We start from the raw sequence: 24,964 nt of genomic DNA on the forward strand, positions 1-24,964 counted from the left end.
GGAAAACCCTCGTCTATCCGCCTGGCGCCGTCACAAGAACGTGGAACGTCCGCGGCACATGTGCGACAAAGAGCTTGACAGCCCCTCGGATTTCTCAAGAGGTAAAAAACATTCCCGTTTGCGCTCACAGTGAAGGCGCGGGGGATCACGTGGTACAAGGCGCAAGGGGAGGGGTGGTGGAAGGGGGTGGTGGCGAGGAGGAGGCGCAGCACCGATTGGCTCGCCGAGTCACCGGCATCGCAGCACGGACCAATCGCGTGCCCGGGACGTTTTGGTAGAGGAGGGGCGGGGCGCGAGGCGAGCCCCCACCCCCTCGCTGGTCACGTGACGCCAAGTTTCGCCGTTTGCGAATCGGAAGTCACGCGCGGTCCGTTAGGAACGCCCCAGAGCGCTTCTGTTGTTTACTTTTGTTGTTGTTTACTGTTGTTGTTTACTGTTGCTGCTGCCGCTGCTGGTGAGGAGAGCCGTCGAGGGGCTGCTGCCTTCTCCCGCGAGGCAATCGCTTGACCGTAAGATAGGCCCCAGGTTTAGCGCCCGTGCCGTCACTGCGCGGCGCCAGTGGGATCGGTAAACCAAGCGAGATGTTGCGTTGCTCGCCCTAGTAACGTGGAGTTTCCCACCGCTGGCTGTGCACAGGAGATGAGCGCCGATGCCCCGTGGTGTTAACTCCTTCGCCTGGTCTACAGGAGGTCGTGGGTTTGACCCCGACGCCTGCTGCTGTGTATGTGGAGTTGTCGGCGTCTCTCTCCCCGTGGTCGCGTGGATTTTTCTCCGGGTCATCCTCCGGGTCTCCACAGTTATAATGAACTCTCACGCGCTTTCGTGTTACTTGGCTGCTGCTATGAATGTCCACGCGATGACGACGACGATGATGAGTCACTTTGGTTGAGCTATCATTGGTGAACAGCGCGGGTCGCTTCGGAAAAAGAGCGACGTGGCAGCTCAGTGGGGCCTTGAGTCAAATTAACAAAATTAATTATAGATTTGAAGCTTTCGTGACTGCAAGGATTCATACTCTTAGGTTTTTTCGGTAAAGTCACGTAGGTAAAAATAAAAAAATAATAGAAATAAAATAATAATTTTAAAATGATTCTTTTATTTCTATTATTAAACCTAAGAGTAACAAAATTAAGTTTCGAGTAAGCTCGTTGGGAGAGCTGTACGGAGTAGCACGGAGGGAGTGAGGTCCACGGCGCCTCGTCCGATCGTTGCGACTGCTCCCGCCGTCAAGATTCCCGCCGTGTCTCGTGACGCCCTCAGCTACGAGGGTCCTGCCCGACTTGCTCGCAACAAGAGGCGACGTTTCGCTGTGGCGAGATAGTTAACTTACCTCGCGTGGAAAGATAAGAATAGGTTTTACCCAATTCTGTCAATAATTAAACAGGAGTTGTGTTCAGATGCTCAAACGCCAAATAGATACATACCTTTTGCAACACGACATCGTCAAGTCCGCATTAACCACACGTTACTTGCGGCAAAACATGCTCTCTGATAATATGTGTGCATTGTCTTTGATACGGATTGACCTTCACCAGAGACAGCCTTTTTATGGCCTCATCTCACCACCAGTGTTAGACTAGAGAACGCCAAGAGGCGAACAGTACAAAGGAAATGCAAGTATCAGAGCACTTACAGCTCGGGTCGAGAGTTATATCTATGGGACCTTTTTGCCAGTATCCTGATATACAGGAATTTGTGAGTTCGGTCCCGACCCTGACGCCTGCTGTATATTTGGAGTTTGCGTGTCTCCCCATGGTAGCGTGGATTTTGCTTCGGGTCCTCCGGTTTTTCCCTCAAAATTTTTAATAATCATCACGTGTTTCGAGTAGATGGCTGCTATACATTTCCACACGATGATAAACCACTTTTTTGAGATATCATTTGTGATGACCAGGTCACTTCTGAAAAATCGCTACATAGCTCAGTGGGCCTTACCTGTAAAATAAATTGTAGTTTAGTTTTAGTGTGATCCCAATTGAGTAATTTTCAGGGGCTTGTTCAGCATTGGAATGCCTTGGCCAAAACCAGTTTCTGTGTGTGGGTTTAGCTATGGGAGTAGGAAATCAGAGAACCCGGAGGAAACCCACTCGGAACCGGGGGAGACAGCGTACAAACTGCACCACGCAGTGGCGCCAGTCGGGAATCGAACCCAGGCGTCTCTTGTGAGGCACGAGTGTCACCACCACCACACCACCCTATGCGAAGTATTTCTTGTGACGCCTGTGCAGTTTGTTCGCCTATGATGTCGAGCGTGTGAATGTGGAGTTTCTACGATCTCTCTCCCTCCAATTCTGCGTGGAGTTTCTCTGGATTCTGCTGTTTTCCTCCCAAGGTAAACACTTGCAGTGGAACTGGTACTAGCCAAAAAAAACCCCAGGGCTGAAAATGTACCTGCGAATTACTTGACTGGGATCACACTGGACATTTGTGAAAAAGAGCTTCATAGCTCATCGGATTCCTCCAGCATAAATACATTTCAAATTCACAGCAGCAGCATCGCCCCCTTACTGCAAAAACTTGGTAGAACCCTCCTGGTTGAACATGCGAAAGCATAACAATACCGTAATAACGAATACATGTCCAACTTGTCCTAGACATTGATGTAGAAACTGGTTCTCTGCAGCGTTGACATGCGGCGCTACCAGAGGGGCGGCCACTCCCCAGGCATCGGCGTGCTGCTGCTGGGCGTCGAAATGCTCCGCTTCGGCCTCCACCGCATTCCGCCCGTGACGCTGGGCGCCATCGGCCTCAACGCCCTCCTGTTCATGGCGCCATGGGGCGGCTCCCACGCCACCTGCCTGGGCGTGGAGGCCGTGTGGGGTCGTTGCGATTGGCGGCGCCTGGCGCTGGCGCCCGTGCACCATGCCGACGACATGCACCTCTACTTCAACATGATTTCCGCGCTGTGGAAGGGCGTTGCGCTGGAGGGCCGGCTGGGCAGCGTGCGTTTCGGCACCCTGCTGCTGGTGTTGTCAGCGCTGACCGGCGTGGTGCAACTAGCGCTGGCCGCCGCGCTGGCCTTCGCCACGGGCAGCTACTCCTACATGGAGCAGTGCGCCATCGGTTTCTCCGGTAGGCACTACCCCCCCCCCCCCCCCGTGCCGCGGGAGTGCCAGAATTCTCGTGTGAAATGCCCTGGAGATTCGAGAGCCTGCTGGACATCTGTGAGAAAGAGCTTTACAGCTCATCGGATACCTCCAGCATAAATTTTCTCAAATGGAGCAGACCATCTTGTTCCGGCATCATAGGCCCAATTTTGCCTAATAAAAAATATATATCCATAATAGACGTTTTTGGGTTATATCACGTAAATATATAATATGTCATTAAAACCTGCCACCATCCGACACAGCCAACTAGTAAGGGTTGTCACGTAAACAGAACATGCCAATTCGTCACTAGGACAGCACACCGGTGTGTTGGAGAGCCAAGCCACAACATTTACAAACAGTACGACGTTTCGCCAGTAATTACAACTAGCTTCAGGCGACAGCCAGATTTGTGGAGAAGTCTTACTGTTTCGTTCCTTATATAGAGGCGTAGATGTGTTGACCACCCTTCTGCGCTCTTGCACAATGTGGGGGGGGGATTACTGAGGCAACGTACATTATTCATGTGCATTATGCGAGTATGTGCATTATGTGACGACCCTTACTAGTTGATTGTGTCGGGTGGTGGCGGGTTTTAAGGACACATTTATTTTTTTACACGCTCTAACCCAAAAACCTCTCATGGATGATATTGGTCGTGAAAGCCTACGTGTTAAACCAAAAAAAATATACGACTCAATTGGGATCACACATAGCAGCAGCGATCATCACCCCCACTGGCAGACTGATGCCCACTTGCAGGCCAGGTGTTGAGTTACAGGGGGGGGGGGGGGGCTTCCCTCTGAACTTTTGAGATGCGATGGTGCCTGCCGTGAAGGGCGCCACATCAGAGACAAAATGAGGCTGACCTCGGCGTGCCTCGCACCTGCCCCCCGCTGCACCCCGTGCCCTCCAGGTGTCCTGTTTGGACTCAAGGTGATCAACAACCACTACAACCCTGGCGGAGTGACCTACGTGATGAACACATTCCCCGTGCAGAACCGCTACGCATGCTGGGCCGAGCTCGTCGTCATCCACCTGCTGGTACCCAGGTCTGCACGCCCCCCCCCCTCTCCCCCCCTTGGGTCAATTCCATCGCACGCACCCCTCATGAACGTTGGTTTACACGGGAGCTTAGGCTTTTTGTGGAACTGACCCCCTGAGCCTCAAGCTACAAAACATCCTGGTGTGGCCGGAAAAAAAACTTTCCCGGTAGGTTCATAATAAAACTAAAAAAATATTAAAACTATATTTTTATTTTTCCAGGTAAGGTCCACTGAGCTGTGTAGCTCTTTTTTTAAAAAGCAGACTTGGCCAGAAATGATCACTTAATGGAGTTTATCATGTGGAAATGTATAGCAGCAGCTAAATACTCAAAACACATGATTCTAAATGTGGAGGGGAAAACCTTGAGGACCGAGGATAAAAATCCATGCGACCACTGGGAGAACAAATATACAGACGTCAGGGTTTGAATCAAATCCACGACTTCCTGTATACCAGGGGAGATAGTTAACATCTCGCCACCACAGCGATATGACTGTATGTGATCCAATAATGCATCTTCAGCCATAATGGCCGTGTCCCGGTGGACCCTTGCTGAAGCTTCAGTGAAAATCGGGATTTTGTCACTGTTTTAAAACTCCCTGGCTTCCTGCTTGACCCTTGATGATGTGAGTGGGTAGAGCTACCCGAGTAGTGGGATGGGTTACCTGAGCAGTGGGAATGGTTACCTGAGCAGTGGGTGGAGCCTACACCTCACCTATAGCTTCCAAAACGCCTCACCTGAAACCATAACTCACAGGCGCAATGACCTGAACCCCAAAATGCTTGGCAACTTCACTTAAAATGCAGGTGGTGAGCCGCATGGCGATCTCAATAATTGGGGGGGCAGAGACGCTTGGATTCTAGATGTTCTAAACCTAACACCTCCCCCCCCCCCCGTCTCTTCTTCTTTCTGTCTCCCCTCTCTCCTCTCTCTGTGTGTGCAGGGCGTCATTCATCGGGCACCTGTCAGGGATCCTCGTGGGCCTTTTCTACGTGCACGGTCCTCTGCGTTGCCTGCTGGACAGTACGCCTCTCCCCCTCACCTCTCCCCCTCGCCTCTGGCTGCAGAATCAGAATCGTCGGAATTTATTTACTTGTACTCGTGGAATCTGATGAGCCGTAAAGCTCTTTTTCACAGATGTCCGGTTTCACGGGCTGGCTTAGGTCGGGGGCCACGTCGCGGAGTGACGGAGCGAGTTTGAGACGGACTTCTTAAACATATCGCAGGCATTTCCTGCCCCAATGACCATTGAGGTGGTGCTCAACCCCTGAGTCGGAGGTGCAGATTCCACATTACTATGGCAGGGCGGGTATTTTCGGAGGACAGCCGCTGTTGATCTACCCTCCAATGTGGGGTCAGTCAATCCCCCCCACAACCAGCATGTGGATTCGCCACCATGGAACCCCACGGTGGTGAGATGTTAGCTACCTCGTCTGGTATACAGGAGGTCGTGGGTTGAATCCCGACCCTGACGCCTGCAGTATATTTGGAGTTTTCGTGTGTCTCTCTCTCCCCGTGGTCGCGTGGAATTTCCTCCGGTTTTTCCCTCCACGTTTAGAATCAATGTCACGCGTTTAGAGTATTTGGCTGCTAGTATACATTTTTACGTGATATAGCCAGCACGCTTCTGAAAAAGCTGTAGAGCTCAGTGGGCCATACCTGGTAAAATAATGAAATAGTTTTGGTAGTTTAGTCCGGTTTCTGCGAGCTACTCGCTCCACCGCTGAGCCCCCTGGCCTGGTCCCGGAGTCGTGAAGCATTTGGTGACCTTCGCCACGAACCCTGTGACCTGAGTTTCATTCCTGGACAGGGTGGCACCGCTCCAACCGACACGCAACGACAAAGGTCCCCCATGTCGCCTGCACAAGTGCTCTTAGCGAGCACCTACAAAGGCCGGCGTGGAGCACCATGCTCAGCCGCCTTTGTCTCCCCATTTCTGATGTTTAAGGGTGAGTCGAACTTGGGGAGGCTCAGGACCAGTTTAGATATTCATCACCGATTTTGGGAATCAAACTTGGCAGTGCGCTAACCACTGGACCACCGCTGGCAAGACCAAGATCCCCTGTATAGCCTGAACAGACTGTTGTGGCAAGTGCTGTTAGCGAGCACCTATGAAGGCCGGCACGGCACACGAGGGGGTGGATGGCCAGTACCACGTCCGGCCGCCTTTGTCTCCCTAGTGGCGATGTTTACACGTCACACCAGGTACTCATTTGAGGCTGAGTCGACCTAGGGGAGGCCCAGGTTCACATAATCGTCACTGGTGTTGGCCGTGAGCGGGAATCGAACTCAGGTGGCTGGGTTCATAGCACAGCACACTAACCACTACCCTACCGCTACTCACTGTCGACTGGCACACATACAGACACATGCACTCTCCTCAATCCCATCGTTCCACGATGGCAGCATCAATAATTGCACGGTTTATGTCGCGTAGATGCCGTGGTGTTTGGGTCAAGAATCCTGCGCAGAGTATTCTACAGCGACAATGCTGGTGAGTGGGGGGGGGGCGTTGAGGGTGAAGGGGGGTGTGTGGGGTTGGGGCGGTGTGGAGCAAATCGCTGCCGAGCAGATGGAGGCGAGCGTGTCGGCAAAGCCATGCCGTCGTTGTCGCGTTGTTGGCCACACTGCGGTTCGCCCTTTGGGGCCTCCGGGGTTTGGCTTGTAAGTGTTGCGAGAGAGGTCCCGGGCCTTGACACAACGTGGCGTGCTGTGTGTGTATCGTCGTGCTGCGCATGTTCGTGTAGTCGCGCGTGTTGGCGTGCGGGTGGCCATGTGCGTGCTTGTGCCGGTGAGTGAGTTTGCGCGTGCGCTTTGGTTCCTGTGAATGCTCTGTCTGGTGCGCGCTTGCGTGCGTGTATTTTTTTTGCGTCTTTTGATCTGAGTTGCGTGTGATACCCCTTGTGTACACGTGTGCACTTGCTTTCCGTGAGTGTGTTCTCCGTGAGCGTGTTATGTGGAGAGGGCACGGGAGGAGGAGCAGAGGAGGAGCGCCGTGCCTGCGCGTGCGTGCGAGTGCTTGCGAGCGTGTGCGTGCCTGTGCGCGCATGCGCTTGCGTGCGTGCGTGCATGCGCTTGCGTGCGTGCGTGCGCGCATGCGCTTGCGTGCGTGCGTGCGTGCGCGCATGCGCTTGCTTGCGTGCGTGCGTGCGAGCGTGCGCGTGCTTGCCTGCGCTTGTGTGCGTGTCGACCGATATTGCAAATCAATGTCCCCTTTACGATTCTAGGAATCGTAACCATTCCTTGGCCAGATTAGTTTACCGGATCGATTGCTCCTCAGTGCTCTCCAACTAAGGTTGGAAACTTGCGTGCGTCAGCTCCGTCTGTATCGCTGTCTGTCACGCGGGGGTCACGATAACTCGTCAGGAAGATCTGAACTCAAAGTGTAAAGTTGCGTGGCTATCGGAGAACTCACCTTTGGAAAAAAACTAGCCACGTTCAAAGCGCCGCCCCAAGCCATTAAAATTGGTGCCGAACAGAGAAAAGCCTTTAGCTCAGGCGCCCCGCGCGCACCTCTCCCTGCGAGGCCACCGCACATGGTGTTCCTTGCCACCGTGTGTGGCACAGTTTCGTTGCTCCGTGCCACCGGTACTGTCCGCGTAGTGTCACGGGGAGGGGGGACCTGGCCTGCACGTGTCCACCCCGCTCGCTGCCTTTGCTCCGTTTGTAATAATTTGTCGAATTTGGGCCATGACAAGAGTAAACATCGGCGGCGGGCGCCCCCACCACCACCGCCACCACTGCCATCGTCGCCACCACCACCACATGCGTGCGACTGCCATCAGACGGTACCTACAATATTTATTAGCTCGCCAGGGGGAGGGGCCTGTGGAGGTCTTGGGGGAGGGTTGGGAGGGGCGAAGGGGTGGGTGGTCTGCCACAGAGATTTATCTTTCTTAGGCTGATTTTGCAGAGTAGAGAGAAAGAGATGGAGAGATGATTCGGATTTGAGAACAAACAAGAGATGAAGACATCACGTTGACCGTTAGGATAAGTAAGTGAGCTTTGGCCGGATGTGACCCGGCTAGAAGACACGATCAGAATCAGAAATATTTATTCATACTTGAACAATCCGATGAGACTGGCGACGGAGTGGCAGCCGAGGGATGGAACGTGCCAGAGAATACATCCTCCGCGGAGATGGAGCGACGACGAAATCGGCTCCTTCCGCCAGCTCACCTTCATTTACTTATTTTAATGACCCGAGACACAAGGATGAGGCCTCGTTTTGCGAGAGCAACCCCGGGGTCGCCAAACGGGCGAACGCAATGTGCCGGGCGTGATCGCGTGCGGGAGTGGAGATGGCGACGGCTCTTGGAGGGGCTTCATCCAGCAGCGCATGGAGGCCATGGCCGGCTGTGAGGAGCGGAGAAGTCCCCGGCTGGCCCTGAGGCCTGGGGCTGTGCTCAGAATGGCCGAGAGGCGTCTGAATGTTTAAAAAGTCGATGCAGCCGCCCGTGAATGTCTTGCCCTGACACCCTCACAGCGAAACGTGCTCAGCCGCGGGCCCCGGTGGGGAGGGGTGGGGGTGCCAGGGGGAGGGGTGGGGGTGCCAAGGGGGGGGGGCGGGGGTGCCGGTGGGAGGGGGGTCCCACCTCCCCGGTTTGGCTAACGACGGGGAGGAGCGAGGATTTAAATTCGGGAAAGGAAATTGGTTGATTAATGTAGCGGAAATTCAACCAAGATACGAGGAGGAGGAGGTGCACTTGATGTTGTCGTCGGATCTAATGCTTTACCAGTGAAGGTTTAATCGCTTTAGCTTTGTCCATCTGTTTGTCTCTCTGTTCGTCCATCTGTTACTTCCGTCTAGTCCGAGTGACATCGTGGGGAGAGGAATAAGGTGCGTGTGTGTGTCCATATGACGTCACCCTGTGGGCAACAAGGCCAATCTCTCATCGCTGGATTTTTTATTGCCAAATGTTGGGAAGGCCTTTGATCAGTGCAATCCGGTTTCCTGTACGGCGAGTTCCTAGATACCTACGCAACTTTACACTCGCACGCCACTCGCGTTGCATCGTCGTTGCGAGAGTCACCGGGACCTCGAAGCTGCACGCCGCCGACACCATCAAGGCTGGATTATGGACCGGGCCAGTGGTTCCAGTGCCCTGGGGCCTCGCACTGCCAGGGGGCCTCCAATCCTTAGGCCGCGCACGGTGCATGGCCCACGACCTCCGAAGGAAGTTGAACGCCAGGGCCCTCAATGCGCACATCGCAAGCTGACCACTAGGCCCCTGGGTGCTTATAGCGTGAGCTAACCACTAGGGCCCCCCAGACCCCTCAGCGCTTGCAATGTGAGGGCCCCCAGGCCCCTTGGTGTTTAAAATGTGAGCTCACCATTACTGCCCCCCAGACCCCTTGGCGCTTACAGTGTCAGAGCTCCCAGGCCCCTTGGCGTTTTTTAAAGAGTGAGCTGACCACTAGGGCCCCTAGGCTCCTTGGGCTTAAAGCATGATCTGACCACTGGAGCCTCTGGGCCCCTCGGCACCTACAGTGTGAGGGTCCCTGGGCCCCTCCGTGCTTATAGCGCTAGCTGACCACTCGGGCCCCTGGGCCCCACAGCGCTTACAATATGAGGCCCCTCGGTGCTTAAAGCGCGAGTTGACAACTCGGGCCCCCAGGCCCCTCGGTGCATATGTAGTGGTGATACGCGCTGGGTGTATATGTCGTGTGCCAGCGCGTATGTACGGGTGTGTGTGTGGTGACGCGCGCTGACGGGGAGGAGCAGGCGTCAGTGCGCGGGTGGGGGTAGTGCTGCTGATTGGCTGTGTGCCGGTGACGCGCCCAGAGGGAGTGATCGGGTAGCAGCGCGGTGTGATTGGTCGGGGAGTGGAAACACGCGCTGAGCGGAACCGGATCGTAGGGATAGCGCGTGGGGATTGGGTAACTGAGGAGCGGTGCCGACGTTGAGGTCCGCATCCGCTCCGTCTCCCGGGAAGAAGGGGTATATAAGGTGATGCACAGAGGAGCAGGGGCAGAAGTGGAACCATCTAAGAATGAAGACGAAGGTGCAGAGATAGAGCCCAGAGAGGAGAGTAATGGAGAGTAATGGAGAGTAGAGGAGAGTAAGGTATAAGTGTGTAGCCAGCGAGAGAGAACGGTCTACACGAGCTGAGTAATGTATAGTGTGTAGCCAGCGAGAGAGAACGGTCTACACGAGCTGAGTAATGTATAGTGTGTAGCCAGCGAGAGAGAACGGTCTACACGAGCTGAGTAATGTATAGTGTGTAGCCAGCGAGAGAGAACGGTCTACACGAGCTGAGTAATGTATAGTGTGTAGCCAGCGAGAGAGAACGGTCTACACGAGCTGAGTAATGTATAGTGTGTAGCCAGCGAGAGAGAACGGTCTACACGAGCTGAGTAATGTATAGTGTGTAGCCAGCGAGAGAGAACGGTCTACACGAGCCGAGTATGCATACGGTGTAGCCAGAGAGAGAGGAAGGTCTACACGAGCCGAGTATGCATACGGTGTAGCCAGAGAGAGAGATGCAAAGTCTACACGAGGCGAGTGGAGAGTGTAGCAGAGGCGCAGAGTCTACACGAGGCGAGAGAGGAGTGTAGCCGAGGCGCGGAGTCTACACGAGGCACAGAGAGCCGGCAGCACAGAATCCAGAGTCAAGAGAAGCGCATTGTGAAGTAGAGAGGCCACGCGTTGTATTGTTACAAGTCAAGATTTAATAAAAGAAGTGTGTTCCCGTCAAGGAGTTTCCTGCCGTCATTTTCCAATACTTCATCTGGCGTCAGAAGTGAAACGGGCTTCCAAGTATGGAGACGAGGAAGACCCGTAGGACCCACGGGATTGACCGCGAGGAAGACCTGGACGACTCGGGGCCGCTGGTGGCGGGGGGTGAGGAAGAGGACTTGCCCACGCTGCAGGGTCCGTCGACGGCGCCGGCCGAGCGACCGGGGACAGACGCCGGGCTTCGTGAGGCGCACTCCCGACTGGCGGAGCTGCTGCTCGCCGCCGCGTCCATCTTGGCGGAGATCAGCTCGTCGGGAGGAGCGGGGACGGTGGGGGACATTTTACAAGGTCGCCCCGCAGATTCCCGCCAAAACGAATGGGGGATTCCCGCCATTGCGCCTGGGCCTACTTTTGGCGGGAACGGCGAGCGCCACGTGGTGGTGGGTTCCCAAGCGCGCGCATCGACGTCATCAGCGCGCGAGGGGGTCCGCCATCTTACGTCTGCTGCTGGAGCCGCCATCTTAGACACCGACGGACAGGCGGAGAGGAACCACGAGGCGGATGACTTCATTTTTCAGCAGCGCCTGCCCACGTTGTCAGCCTTCAAGGCGGAGGGCGGAGACTGGGGCCAATTTCAGCGAAGGTTTTTGGCGCATCAAGAGATGTCAGCGTGGTCCGATGCTACGGCGCTGCGGGCATTGCCCGCCATGCTGGACGACGATGCGCTCGCGGCCTTCAGGGCTGCACGGAAGTCGGACCGCTCCACGCTGAAGGATGCGCTGGGTTTGTTGGCCAGGGTCTACGGGCCTCCCTCTACGTGCCGCCATCAGTTCTACGCAAGACGGAAAGCGGCCACGGAGACCGCGCTGGCCTATCGCACGGCGTTGCTGGCTCTTGCTGATGCTGCGTTCCCTCGGATGGACGAGGAGGGCCAAGACGCGATGGTTTTGGAGCAGCTGCTCAAGTTGGCGCAGGACCTGGGGGTCCCTATCAACACAGCTGACGAGATTGATATTTCTTCTTTGAGAGTCGCCACGAGTATTCAAGCGCACGAGGCCCTACAACGGAAGCAAGGCGTTGGTTGCAACGCTGCTGTCGTCGCAGCCCCGGGTTTGGTGGTCGCCGAACCCCAAGTCGTCAGCCCACGAGAGGAGGCGTTCGCCACGGGACGACCAGGGGACTGGAGGCCGGGGGCCCGGTCGCCTCTGCGATCGGGCCGAAAGTCGGAGCAACCAAGATCTACTCCGACCCTCGTCACGTGCTATAACTGCGGCCTCCGGGGCCACGTGGCGTCCGGGTGCCGCGCTCCGCGGCAGCGCGCCATGGGAGCTCGGCTGGACGACGACCGAGAGCCCAAGTCATCTCTACAATCCCCGGCAAGTCGCGGCACCTCACACGCTCGGCCTGTTTATTCGGCACACATGGGACGCCGCGTTGCGGCGGAGGAGGGCCGGTTAAGGTTCGGGGATTCGGTTCGGCGAGGGGGGTTCGGCCGGGACCAGGGAGACATTGAATGGGCAGAATTGGGGCATAGAATTGTGGCTGCTTCGGCGGGTTCGTCCGTTGTTACGGGATCTATTGATGGGGTTGAGATTAGGGTGTTAGTGGACACGGGGGCATCGGCAACTATTATATCGGACCTCATTTATAATATTCTTCCGGTCCAATGTCGTCCGCTGCTTCCAGTGGATGTGCCATTTTACGCCGCTAATGGGGGATCGTTGGGCATTATCGGTCAGGTTAGGGCGTCCATTTGCATTGGAGATATCAAATTGTCGGGACCCGTTTTCGTTTCGTCTTCTTTGGCAGTTCCGTGTCTTTTGGGCACTGACTTTTTGGCTAAAATGCCCATTAAAATTCTTATCGATCAACGATGCATTGAACTGCCATCGGGTCGCCGGATTTCATTTTTGACGGGCCCTACTGACATTCGGACGGCGTGCGCTACGATACAAGCGGTGGCGACGCAGACAGTGCAAGTGCCCCCGGGTTCACAGATGTTGATTCCCCTCCGGTTGCGGAAACCATGGGTGAGGGAGGCTTCGGGACAGAGTATGCTTTTGGGTCCTTCTAACAAGGCTGTCGGGGGTCTTGATTTATCGGTGGCTCACACTTTGGTGCGGGCTGACAGGGATCCGTTTGTGATGGTTTTGAACGCGGGGTCGCGACCAGCTGTCATTCCGCAGGGCACCGTGCTGGCTCACGCGACGCAGGTCCCTGGGGATGATGGGTTGGTTGCGCAGGTGGGCTCGAGCCCCGCGCGGAACGTTGAGCCAAGGGAAGACCTTGAGTGGGTCCATTCGTTATGTGCCGCCTCGGACGATTTGTCGGCGGCGCAGTTGGGTGCGCTGCGCGAGTTGCTCATTGAATTCTCTGATGTATTCAGTAAACATAAGTATGACATTGGGTGCACGGAGTTGTTGCACCATCACATTGAAACGGGCGATGCGGCGCCGGTCAGGCTAAATCCCTTCCGACTGAGTCCCGTGGAGAAGGAACATGTTCAGTCGGCTGTTAACGATATGCTAGAAGCCGATATTATTTCGCCCTCCTCTAGCCCGTGGGGAGCGCCTATTGTGCTGGTTAAGAAGCAGGACGGGTCCCTGCGATTCTGCGTTGATTTCCGTCGCCTGAATAAGATCTCTGTGGCTGACGCGTATCCGCTCCCCAGGATGGATGAGTCCCTCGATGCATTGTCTGGTGCGCGATATTTTTCGACTCTTGATTTGTTATCGGGGTTTTGGCAGTTGCCGCTCGACGAAGAGTCGAAACCTACGACAGCATTTCGGACTCCAGGGGGGCTGTTCCAGTTTAACCGGTTACCCATGGGACTTCACTCCTCTCCAGCGACGTTTCAGCGACTTATGGAGCTGGTTTTGTCGGGCTTGCAGTGGGATACATGCTTGATTTATATGGACGATGTCATTGTTTTCAGTAAAACGTTTGAGGAACACCTCCGGCGATTGAGAGGGGTGTTCTTGCGAATGCGATCGGCTAAGTTGAAATTTAAACCGGCCAAATGTCACCTCCTTCGTAGGTCCGTTAGATACTTGGGTCACATTGTCGATTCTTCGGGGATCTCCACCGATCCCGCGAAGACGGATTGTGTCGGTTCGTGGCCGACACCTACGTCCGTTTCCGACGTGCGTAGTTTCATCGGGTTTGCTTCTTATTATCGGCGGTTCGTTGAGCACTTCGCCACTATTGCAAAACCCTTGCACGCTCTAACGGCGAAGGGAGTGAAGTTCAAATGGGGACCGGAGGAGGAGGCCGCGTTTCGCTCCCTCCGGGACGCCTTGGTGGGTGCCCCACCCTTGTGTTATCCCGATTTTGCCAGTCCCTTTTTGCTGGACACGGATGCTAGCAACACGGGCATTGGGGGGGTGCTATCCCAAGTCGTTGGGGGTGTCGAAAGAGTTGTCGCCTACGGTAGTAGGGTGTTGTCTCCGGCGGAACAGCGCTACTGTGTCACCCGTCGCGAGCTGCTTGCCATTGTTTTTTTTGTGCAGCAGTTTAGGCCATATCTTTATGGTCGTCACTTTACAGTCCGAACGGACCACGCGGCGCTACAGTATTCATTGAGGGTCGCCCAGCCCTCGGGCCAGTTGTCGCGTTGGTTGGAAGTCCTCCAGGACTATCAGTTTACGACTACGTACCGTAAGGGGTTGCGACACACGAATGCCGATTGCTTGTCGCGGTTGTTGCCTTGTGATGAATGCGCGTGTTTGTCGGGATCGGCGCGCTGTAAACCGACGCTTGCGGGGGAGATGGGGGCACTGGCTGCGACAGCGGGCGCACCGATCGGGGATGATTCCACTGCCTCTCAGGGTCGGGACTCGCTGCTCTCGCTGTCGCTCAGCGAATGGGGCCGCCTCCAGATGGCGGACAGCTCGCTGCTAGCATTGCGCCGCAAGGTTGGGGGTCCCGAGGGGGACCAGGAGCGTACCGGCTCCTATGTACTTGAGCGGGGCGTGTTATTGAAATGGGACAGTTTGTCCCGGCGGAACGCACTCGTGGTGCCTTCCGCTGTGAGGGGGAGGGTTGTCTTGGCGGCACACGAACGCCTCTTGCACTTGGGAGTTAACAAGACGCTTGCCCTGCTTCAGCGTGACTATTACTGGCCGGGAATGGGAAGTGATGTGGTGCATATTCTGAAGGGGTGCGTTGAGTGCGCCAGGCGTAAACCACCGGCCGTGGCAGCTAATCCACTGCTGCAATCTATTCAGGTCTCGCGTACCAACGAGCTCGTTGCACTCGATATTTTGGGGCCCTTCCCAGTCACGCCGAGAGGGAATAAATATTTGTTAGTGGGGGTCGAATACTTTACCCGATGGCCTATGGCGTGGCCTCTCGCTAACCAGTCGGCAGCGGCTGTGACGGATGCCTTCGTCCAGGGCTATGTCCTGGACAAGGGGGCTCCCGAACGCCTGCTGACCGACCAAGGTAAAAATTTTTCGAGTAAATTGTTGCAAGAGGTGTGCGATCTGTTGGGTACCAAGAAGGTGCGTACCTCCCCGTACCACCCGCAGACTGACGGGATGGTGGAGAGACTCCACAAAACCTTGACTTCCATGCTGTGCCAGCAGGTGTGCGAGGCACATGTAGATTGGGACCTGCAGGTCCCGGGAGTCCTTGCCGCGTATAGAATGGCCCCCCATGCAGCTACGGGGTTTTCCCCATTCTATTTGATGTACGGTCGGGAAGCTGACCCGCCAATAGAAACGCAACTTGGCCTGTCCGCTCCACGAACTAATTCTAATTTGGCAGAACATATTAAGTTTAATATTCACAAGCTGACAGAGGCGAGGGAGGCCGCGCGGCTTAATTCGCGGGCTCGCCAAATTGCTAATGAACGGTTGCGGGCACGGAAGGTGTCCATGCACGAATGGAAACCAGGTGACAGGGCCTGGCTGCATTGCCCTCAGGCACCCTTGGCTACGTCGCCTAAATTGTTGAGACCGTGGAGGGGACCCGTGGAGGTCGTGCGCGTTGCACGGCCCCAGTGCGTTCAGATAAAGTGGGGAAAGCGCCGGTGGTACGTTCACCCCTCCCGACTGAAACCGTTCTCGCCTCCATATGGCCTCCCCTTGTGTCGTGATGGCCGGGCGTGTGACGTGACCGGCGACCCAGAGGGGGAAATGTCTCTGCCTGATCCACACGTATTTTCGCCTGATCTGCTCCCAGGTGTCTCGGAACTGACAGCTGCCGATCACCGGCGGCCGGATCTCCGCGGCGGGGCCGGCCCTTTCAGGCCCGTTCCGCGCCGTCTGGAGCAGCCGGAACCGCCGGACGGTCGTCAGTGTCCCGGCCCATACGATGGACCAGCCAGACGGACTCGCGCCAGGTCGTGCTACTTTGCATGACCTGCCTCGTGAGGAGTCGGGGCAGTTGGAGCGCCTCGTCACTGCGTGTAGTCGCAGGGACGTGGGGCGCGTTCGTTTCGAATTTGCTCGTATCGTGTTATTGTTGACTTTTCGGGTTCATTGTCAATCTGTACATAGTTATTCTTGTTGTTGTTGTGTTATGTTACGGGGCACACTCGGGGGGTTACGGGGTTTTTTTTTGTTGGTTGTCGTTTTATCGTCGCGGTTGGTTGTTGTTAGCAGCCGGGCCGGCTGCGAGCTATGTGGGAGGGGGTGATGTAGTGGTGATACGCGCTGGGTGTATATGTCGTGTGCCAGCGCGTATGTACGGGTGTGTGTGTGGTGACGCGCGCTGACGGGGAGGAGCAGGCGTCAGTGCGCGGGTGGGGGTAGTGCTGCTGATTGGCTGTGTGCCGGTGACGCGCCCAGAGGGAGTGATCGGGTAGCAGCGCGGTGTGATTGGTCGGGGAGTGGAAACACGCGCTGAGCGGAACCGGATCGTAGGGATAGCGCGTGGGGATTGGGTAACTGAGGAGCGGTGCCGACGTTGAGGTCCGCATCCGCTCCGTCTCCCGGGAAGAAGGGGTATATAAGGTGATGCACAGAGGAGCAGGGGCAGAAGTGGAACCATCTAAGAATGAAGACGAAGGTGCAGAGATAGAGCCCAGAGAGGAGAGTAATGGAGAGTAATGGAGAGTAGAGGAGAGTAAGGTATAAGTGTGTAGCCAGCGAGAGAGAACGGTCTACACGAGCTGAGTAATGTATAGTGTGTAGCCAGCGAGAGAGAACGGTCTACACGAGCTGAGTAATGTATAGTGTGTAGCCAGCGAGAGAGAACGGTCTACACGAGCTGAGTAATGTATAGTGTGTAGCCAGCGAGAGAGAACGGTCTACACGAGCTGAGTAATGTATAGTGTGTAGCCAGCGAGAGAGAACGGTCTACACGAGCTGAGTAATGTATAGTGTGTAGCCAGCGAGAGAGAACGGTCTACACGAGCTGAGTAATGTATAGTGTGTAGCCAGCGAGAGAGAACGGTCTACACGAGCCGAGTATGCATACGGTGTAGCCAGAGAGAGAGGAAGGTCTACACGAGCCGAGTATGCATACGGTGTAGCCAGAGAGAGAGATGCAAAGTCTACACGAGGCGAGTGGAGAGTGTAGCAGAGGCGCAGAGTCTACACGAGGCGAGAGAGGAGTGTAGCCGAGGCGCGGAGTCTACACGAGGCACAGAGAGCCGGCAGCACAGAATCCAGAGTCAAGAGAAGCGCATTGTGAAGTAGAGAGGCCACGCGTTGTATTGTTACAAGTCAAGATTTAATAAAAGAAGTGTGTTCCCGTCAAGGAGTTTCCTGCCGTCATTTTCCAATACTTCACATACATCAAGCGTAACACCTGGGGCCCCTTGGTACATATAGTGCATGCTTAAAACGAGAGCCTCTCGGAGAGTACAGTGCTTCTGTACAACTTAGCCACTGGTTGGCACGCTACAATATGCTGTGACATGATACAATATTCACCAACAAGTCAGTTCATTCTGCATAACAGGACAGTTTGAAGGGCGTCATTATGGCAAGCCGTTCGTAGACTTACCGTAACTAGCTATCCCTTTATTTTAGCTATCTGCCCAATTTCCCTAGCTAGCTGCCCATATGATTCAGCTTGTTAACAGAAATTAGATAGCGAGCTGCCATTTTTGCCAGCTAGCTGCCCTTACAACCAAATTGGCTGCACTAAAAAGCCAGCTAGTGAGACCGAGGGCTCTTCGTTTGTTGAGAGCTTAGCCGTTGACAAGTTATAAAAAATACACCGCGGTTTTGTGAAACATAAAAAAAAATGCCAAAAGCTATATTTTTTCATACACTAACGCATATATAAGAGACCCAATCCATACTTAAATATTGAGGAAAACCCCATTCATTTTTTCCATAGACCGTCTGTTTTTAGATCCACGGAAGTAGATAATGCTAACGTTGACATGCAAATTGTTGACAGCTCTTTTTCCCCTTCCCATCGATGGGGTGTGGCCTATGTGCATAGTTTCCACCACGTAATTTCACTGACATTAGAAACCTTTGGTGGTTTTTCAGCCAAAAAAAAAAGTTATCTTTTGTATTTCAAGCAACATTATTATCTCTGTGTCAGGCGGGTTTATAAGACATTTCTTGGTAGGAAAAGCCACAGACATGTCCGTTTTCTTGCTTGGTACGCCACAGTAATATATTCAGATACTTTTTTCATCTTTTTCTAAAACAGCCTTTTTAAAGGCTATTTCAACAATCTCTCCTAAGGGTTATTTTCGAACAGCCTTTTTAAAGGGTTTGGGTTATATTCTATCATGTGCTTTTCTATTTTTTTCTTTTATCTACTCAAAGTTGCCTTTAGGTACAAGTACACTATAAAATACTACCACTTGATTGTATTTTCCAACAACAGTATTTGAATGGTGTCATTATTAATATATATTAATTCAATTATTATTTAATAAGTATTGAGATATTCTATAAATATATTCATATAAATAGCATACTAGTTCTGAAATATGGACCGCAAACGTTGTAATAGTGGTGCTTCCAAAAGGAAAGACAAAGAAAAGGAGGCAATAGGCAGTTTTGCTTCAAAGTGTTTTATTCATTGCCAACTTCTTTCAAAAACCCTCTGATAGTAATAATGATCACAGCAGCACTATTGTCAGCTGTGAGGTAGGAACTAGTTCAGTTTCCAGTAATGTTGTCACTCCCTCAGAGCCAACCTTTGAAGGCAAACCCTCAACAGCTAATGGTATACAAGAACCATTTCCACCTCAGGAGCAGTTGGGCAGTTCACAAGAATCAAATCAGCAACCAAGCCATTCCTGGTGCTCTGAGGTCACTGACCCTGCTTTATGGCAAAGCACTTCCAGTGACATTGTTAAGTCAATTATTGAAAGAGGAGCATTCCCCTTCCAAAACCACAGTGGAAAATACCCAGCTTCAGTCCGAGATAGAACGCTTGGTGGAAAGACTAGAAGTTTCAACAATTAACTTCTGAACCGTATATTGCCAAATGGGCAGAAGGTTTCTAGACAGTGGCTACTGTACTCACCCTCAACAGGTTATGTGTACTGTTTTGCATGCAAATTGTTCTGAAGCAAGCTCGGTGGCTTTAGTCAGGGGTTTAATGACTGGAAACACTCTGAAAGAATAGGGGAACACGAAAAGAGTGCAGAACACAGATCATGCATGCTTGCCTTGCACCAGCGGACAAAGGGCAGTACTATAGATGCAGATCGCATGCAGCAACTTGATGGAAACGTAAATACTGGAGGGACATTTTGAAAGAGTTGTAGCAGTCATCAAGTTCTTGGGTGAAAGAGGACTTGCGTTTAGGGGAGATGATGAATGGTTTGGGTCAACCCATAACGGTAATTTCCTTGGCATCCTAGAATTGCTATCACAGTTTGATCCATTCTTTGCTGAACATATTAAAAAGTTTGTCATCGACAATATGTGAAGAACTCATTGAGCTAATGGATCAGAAAACTCGCCAAACAATAGCAGATGAGATTCGGGACGCCAAATATTTTTCAATAATTGTTGACTCCACCCCAGACCTGTCACATGTGGACGAATTGACGTTCATATTCCGGTTTGTTAACAGCAGTGGAAATGTGGTGGAGCGATTCCTGGGCTTTGAGCCAATTGAGAGCCACACTGGTAAAAGTTTAACAGACTGTGACTTTGATGGTGGAGGGCCTTGGATTGGACCTCTTAAACTGTAGAAGTCAGTCATGTGACAATGCAAGCAAAATGTCAGGAAAATACAATGGACTACAGGCCCACCTGAAACAAAAAAAACCTACAATAGAGTATGTGCCTTGCGCAGTGCATTAACTTAACTTAGTTGGTATTAACACCTTAGACAGCAGTAGCCCAGAGGCTGACGAGTTTTTTTACATGTTGCAGTCACTACACATTTTGCTCTTCATCCACACATGGATGGGGGAAAGTCTTTCGGACAACAGATGTCAGACTGATTTTAAAATCGCTGTCCAGTACTCGGTGGAGTGCTCGGGCAGAGTCAGCCAAGGCACTGGAGAAATTCCACTCACATTAGACAGGCCGCTGGACTATGTGCTAAATTGGACACCTTAGAGATGGTGTTCATGGCACATTTCTGGGACGTCATACCTTGACCAGTTCCACGCTACAAATATGCACCTACAGAAAAGTGACATTGACATCTCTGTAGCAGCACAGCTTTTATCTTCATTGAGGGATTTTGTGGCAGGACAGCAAGACCAGTTTGAGGCTTTTGAAAGGGCAGCTGTCTCTCAGTCATATAAGCACGATCATTAGCGAAATGAAACGCAAAACACTTGCAGATGAGAGCTCAGAGCCAGGTGTGACACTTGAGGGGAGTGAGAAGTTCAAAATAGAAAAATTTTATGTCATTGATAAGCTAGTGGCATGCCTTGAATACCGCTTGGATGCTTACAAGCGTTTGACCAGTCTCTTTGGAGTTCTGCTTATGTCAGATCAGGTGTCTAAAAGTGATATTGTGGACAAGGTAAATGCACTCTCCGCTACATATCCATCAGACCTGGACATGAACTTTGCCAACGAACTAATCCGATTCAAGTCTTTCAAGTCTGACTCTGAGGGTGAGAAGTGCCCAACTAAATTGCTTGAGACGTAGCAGGCACTTAATCTGTAGTCAGTGTTCCCCAATGTTTTCGTGGCACTTCGGATTTTTCTAACTTTGCCAGTGACAAACTGCAAGGGTGAGCAGACATTTTCCCTTTTAGGCAGAATAAAAAATGAGCTGCGGAGTAGCATGTGCCAAACACATCTCAGCTCATTGTCACTTACGTCAATAGAGTCAGACCTTGTCAGACAGCTAGATTTTGATGATCTAGTGGATGATTTTGCGAGGAGGAAAGCAAGAAAGACACCAATATAGGAAAGGGGCGGCCTCCAAAAGACATGTGCCCAGGGGCCTCATGGGACTATGATCCGGCCCTGGACACCATCACCCAGATTTGAAAGGCGTTGAGAAGCAACCGAGTCGGCAAAGTGCATATTTGACTTGCTGACCAGAGTGGGGAAGTATGGTCAAACTACGCGGGTCATATCTTGTAAATCTACGAGACTGCTGTCCTCCTTGGCCCTCTTGGGTTCTCACCCGGTTACACAATTGGCTCGAGACGTGCGGCCGCCTAAACGTGACAGACACGGTGTGGTGCTGGTAGGCCACGTTTGCACCGAAGGCACCGATCCGGTGTGGTGACGTCGCCGCTGCCGTTGCCCTGACTGAGCGAAGGTCGTGCCACGGGATTTGCGCCTTTTGTTCATCTCGTTGAATTGATGATGACCGGGGCCATCACGTGGCGATTCGCTTGAGACCGCCTCAAGCGGCTTTGGGTGCCGCAGAACCTGGGGGGTAAGGAACCATGCGAGCGTTGCACCGGGACTGCCCCTCGCGATAATGGGACGTCTCATTTGCCACAGCATCCATTGACGTGCGCGCGGGGTGGGTACGCCGTGACCGGAGAGTTGCCCGGAGCAGGTGCGGTTCGTGTGCTGTCGACGGTAACGGCGGCGACGTGGTGCGACGTGCAATCCGTAACATTTTTACTTAAAACTTTCGTGACTGCAGGAATTCATATTCTTTGGTTCTTTAGGTAAAGTCACGTAGATCGAAAGATCATAATACAAATAAAGTAAATAAAAATAATAAAATACAAAACACTAATGTAGACTGTAGCCTGGTTCTTAATCGGAGTGAGTGTACTGGCAGTCTATAATGTAGACTGTAGCCTGGTTATTAAGTTTGGTGAGCGGTTTCCGCTCATCCCGTCCGCTCCGAGCCGGCGCCCGTGCACGCGTAACCGGCGCACGTCACCTACACCTGTCGACCCCCCCCCTAGACGCCGCGGGATGGCACACCCACCACCGCTACGAGCATCGCAGCGCCGAGTTCCTGAGCTACACGGGCGAGACATCGGAGGACGAGGATCTGCAGGAGGCGATGCGAGCCAGCCTGCGTGACACGAGTGAGCAGCGCCCCCCCCACCCTCCCGGGGTTCATTTGGCACTTGGCGTGGGGTGACGGTCAAAGGGGCAGTGCTGCACCACCGAGAGAGAGCTCGAGAGAGAGTGTATTTAGGGGACCCTTCCTTGTTTTGGAAGAGGTGAGAGTACCCACAGTTTACCTCACCCACTCGCACTGCGACGGGAGTGTGTGCATGGGGTGTGTGAATGCACTCTCACTTCTTGTACATTGCTGCGTCTGTGCGTGTGTGTGTGTTTGTTAGTGAGAGTGTGTGTGAGGAGCGGTTGGCTGCACTGGTCTATGAACCCGGTGACACGAGTTAAATTCCCACTTAAGGTCACCGAGACCAGTAACAATTATCTGAACCCGGTCATGTGCCTCCCATAGGTTAACTCAGCCTCAAATGAGTACCTGGTGTGGTGTGTAAACATCGCCACTGGGGAGACAAAGGCGGTCGGGCGTGGTGCTGGCTACCCACCCCCTCGTGTGCCATGCCGGCCTTCATAGGTGCTCGCTAACAACATTTTCCCCAACAGTCTGTTATAGGCTATAGGGGGGATCTTTGTTTTGTGTGTGTGTGTGCGCGCACGCGTGTGTGTCTATGCATGTGTTTTTTCGCATGTGTTTTTTCGCACACGTACGTGTGTGTGTGCGGGCCGCGGTATTGTCGCGGTTAGTGCACTGCGCTATGAACCCAGCGACCTGAATTCGATTCCCACTCGCAACCAATAGCAAGTGGCGAATATTTCAATTAGTCCTGGGCCTCCCCGAGGTCGATTCGCTACTTCAATGAGTACTCGGTGTGGTGTGCATACATCGGCGCTGGGGAGATAAAAGTGGCTGGGAGTGGTGTTGACCACACCGCTCCCTTGTGTGCAGTGTTGGCCTTCAGGTGCACTTGCCCCAACAGTCCCTTAAAGGCTACACGGGAGATATTTGTCTTTGCGCTCGCTTGTCCGTACGTTTGCATGAATGTGCATGTATATACTTGCATGCGTGTGAATCTGCGTGCGCGCGCGTATGCACGCTGTCACGTGTAAAGCGCTCGCGTGTCTGCGTGCCCCTGTGTGTAAGTACGCGCGCTCGTGTGCGCGCGTTCTTTGTGCTGCCGTGCCACTCATTTTCGCACTCCCTCCTGCACTCCCATCTCCCTCCCGCCGACTCTCCCCGCTTTCCTCCTGACTCCCACTCCTTCCTCTCCCTCACTGTCTCCTCTCCGCTTGTTTCTCCAATCACCATCGCCCTCCCGCTGTGCCCCTCACCTCTGTACAGGATTGTTCACCCCCCCTGAGCCGGGATTCCTCTCTCCGGAGGAGCTCAGACGCAGGAGGCTGGAGCGGCTGAGGAGATAGGAGGGTGCCAGCCCGCGGGTGGGCGGGATTGGGCAGGGTGTGGGTTACCGGTGGACATACGCACTTGCGTCCACTCGCACGCACTCGCCAGCTCACTCATGCACTCATGCACTCACGCACGCACTCGCTCTCTCGCGCGCGCACTCACACTCACTTGCTGGTACTAATCGCTCCACTATGCGCAGCCCAGCTTGGGCGATGCCTAACACCGCGGCCACCGCTCACGGAGAATGCGCTCGTTCGCACGCACGCACTCGCACACTCACGCACGCTAATGCACACACTCTCACAAGCGCACGCACTCGCACGTGCGTGCACACGCACGCACTCGCACATGCGCGCACACGCACGCACTTGCACATACTTGCACACGCACACACATTCGCGCGCTCAATACCGTGCGCTCTTTCTTGTCGCAGCAGATGAAACTTTTATTTTCCGTTGTCGTTTTTGGACTAAGTTATTCTCAGGGGTATGGCCGCGAGTGCTCTGCACCGAACGGTTCGCTTGCGTGCCCGAGACGCCCATGGCCATTTCAAGCCGAGCGACCGCCCCAGTTAACGTCGTGTGCCGGTCGCGTTAACCGCGGGAGTTGCCATGATCCACCCGCTTTTCCCCTCTTCTCTCCCATAGTGGACTTTAAGGATCCCGTGACGCGATTCTAAACGAGTCGGCCGTTGTCCATAGGCCCCTCTCGGTCCAATTTTTTGCCACATTATAAAAAACGACATGGCAATTCGCTCTCAATAGTAAAAACACATATCTAAATCGCCACCCAGCTGGCAGACTATACCTGTCATTGAAACAGTGTCTTGCTGGACGTGGCTTGTAGGGGGTTTCATGGCAGGGGGAAGGAGGGGAGGGTGGGCTGATATTTGTAAAGGGGGACCCGGTAATTGGCTACAGAAAGAGCCGTCGATTACGATTTTCTCGTCGATTACAAAAGTCAATTGGCCTGAGATGCTTTCCTGCTCCAGGGAGCGTCGGTGCACCCCGTTTATAGCCCTGAGCAAGTGGTGGAAATTACATGTTCCTATGACAGGGATGAATCTATCCAAAAGAACCATTGTTGACTCCCACACAAAGTGGTGCTCATTTTTTCCAGCTCTAGAGTTTAGTGGATCACGGCACCAGCTCTAGACACAGTTTAGTGACTCACGATCCCAGCTGTACACACAGTTTAGTGGCTCACGGTCTTAACTCTAAACACACAGACTTTCGTGACCCGCGGTCCCAGCTGTAGACACAGAGTCTAGTAACTTGCGGTCCTAGCTCTAGATGCACGGAGTTTACTGACTCACGGTCCCAGCTCGAGACACAGTTTAGTGACTCACGGTCCGAGCTCTCGACACAGTGTTTAGTGACTCACGGCCCCAGCTCTAGACACAGTTTAGTGACTCAC

At 53.5% G+C, this 24,964-nt stretch overlaps 1 protein-coding gene across 2 annotated transcripts; it reads left to right on the plus strand.

Annotated features, from left to right (window-relative positions):
- The first annotated feature begins 356 nt into the window (after positions 1–356).
- RHBDD1 (rhomboid domain containing 1) lies at positions 357–24,641 on the plus strand. Of its 2 annotated transcripts, none has more exons than XM_078616777.1 (7): positions 357–509; positions 2,624–3,072; positions 4,006–4,141; positions 5,081–5,160; positions 6,575–6,631; positions 22,086–22,211; positions 23,483–24,641. In XM_078616777.1, exons 2-7 carry the CDS (start codon positions 2,631–2,633, stop codon positions 23,560–23,562), a joined length of 921 nt encoding a protein of 306 aa, XP_078472903.1. In that variant the 5' UTR covers positions 357–509; positions 2,624–2,630; the 3' UTR covers positions 23,563–24,641. The 2 variants fall into 2 exon arrangements, with proteins under 2 accessions (XP_078472903.1, XP_078472904.1); XM_078616778.1 differs by lacking the exon at positions 357–509 and adding an exon at positions 2,229–2,332 and having other exon boundaries at positions 23,483–23,640.
- The last annotated feature ends 323 nt before the right edge of the window (positions 24,642–24,964 follow it).

The sequence above is a fragment of the Lampetra planeri genome, chromosome 51 (genome assembly GCF_965212315.1).
Source record: "Lampetra planeri chromosome 51, kcLamPlan1.2.h2, whole genome shotgun sequence".
Classification (NCBI taxonomy): Eukaryota; Metazoa; Chordata; class Hyperoartia; order Petromyzontiformes; family Petromyzontidae; genus Lampetra; species Lampetra planeri.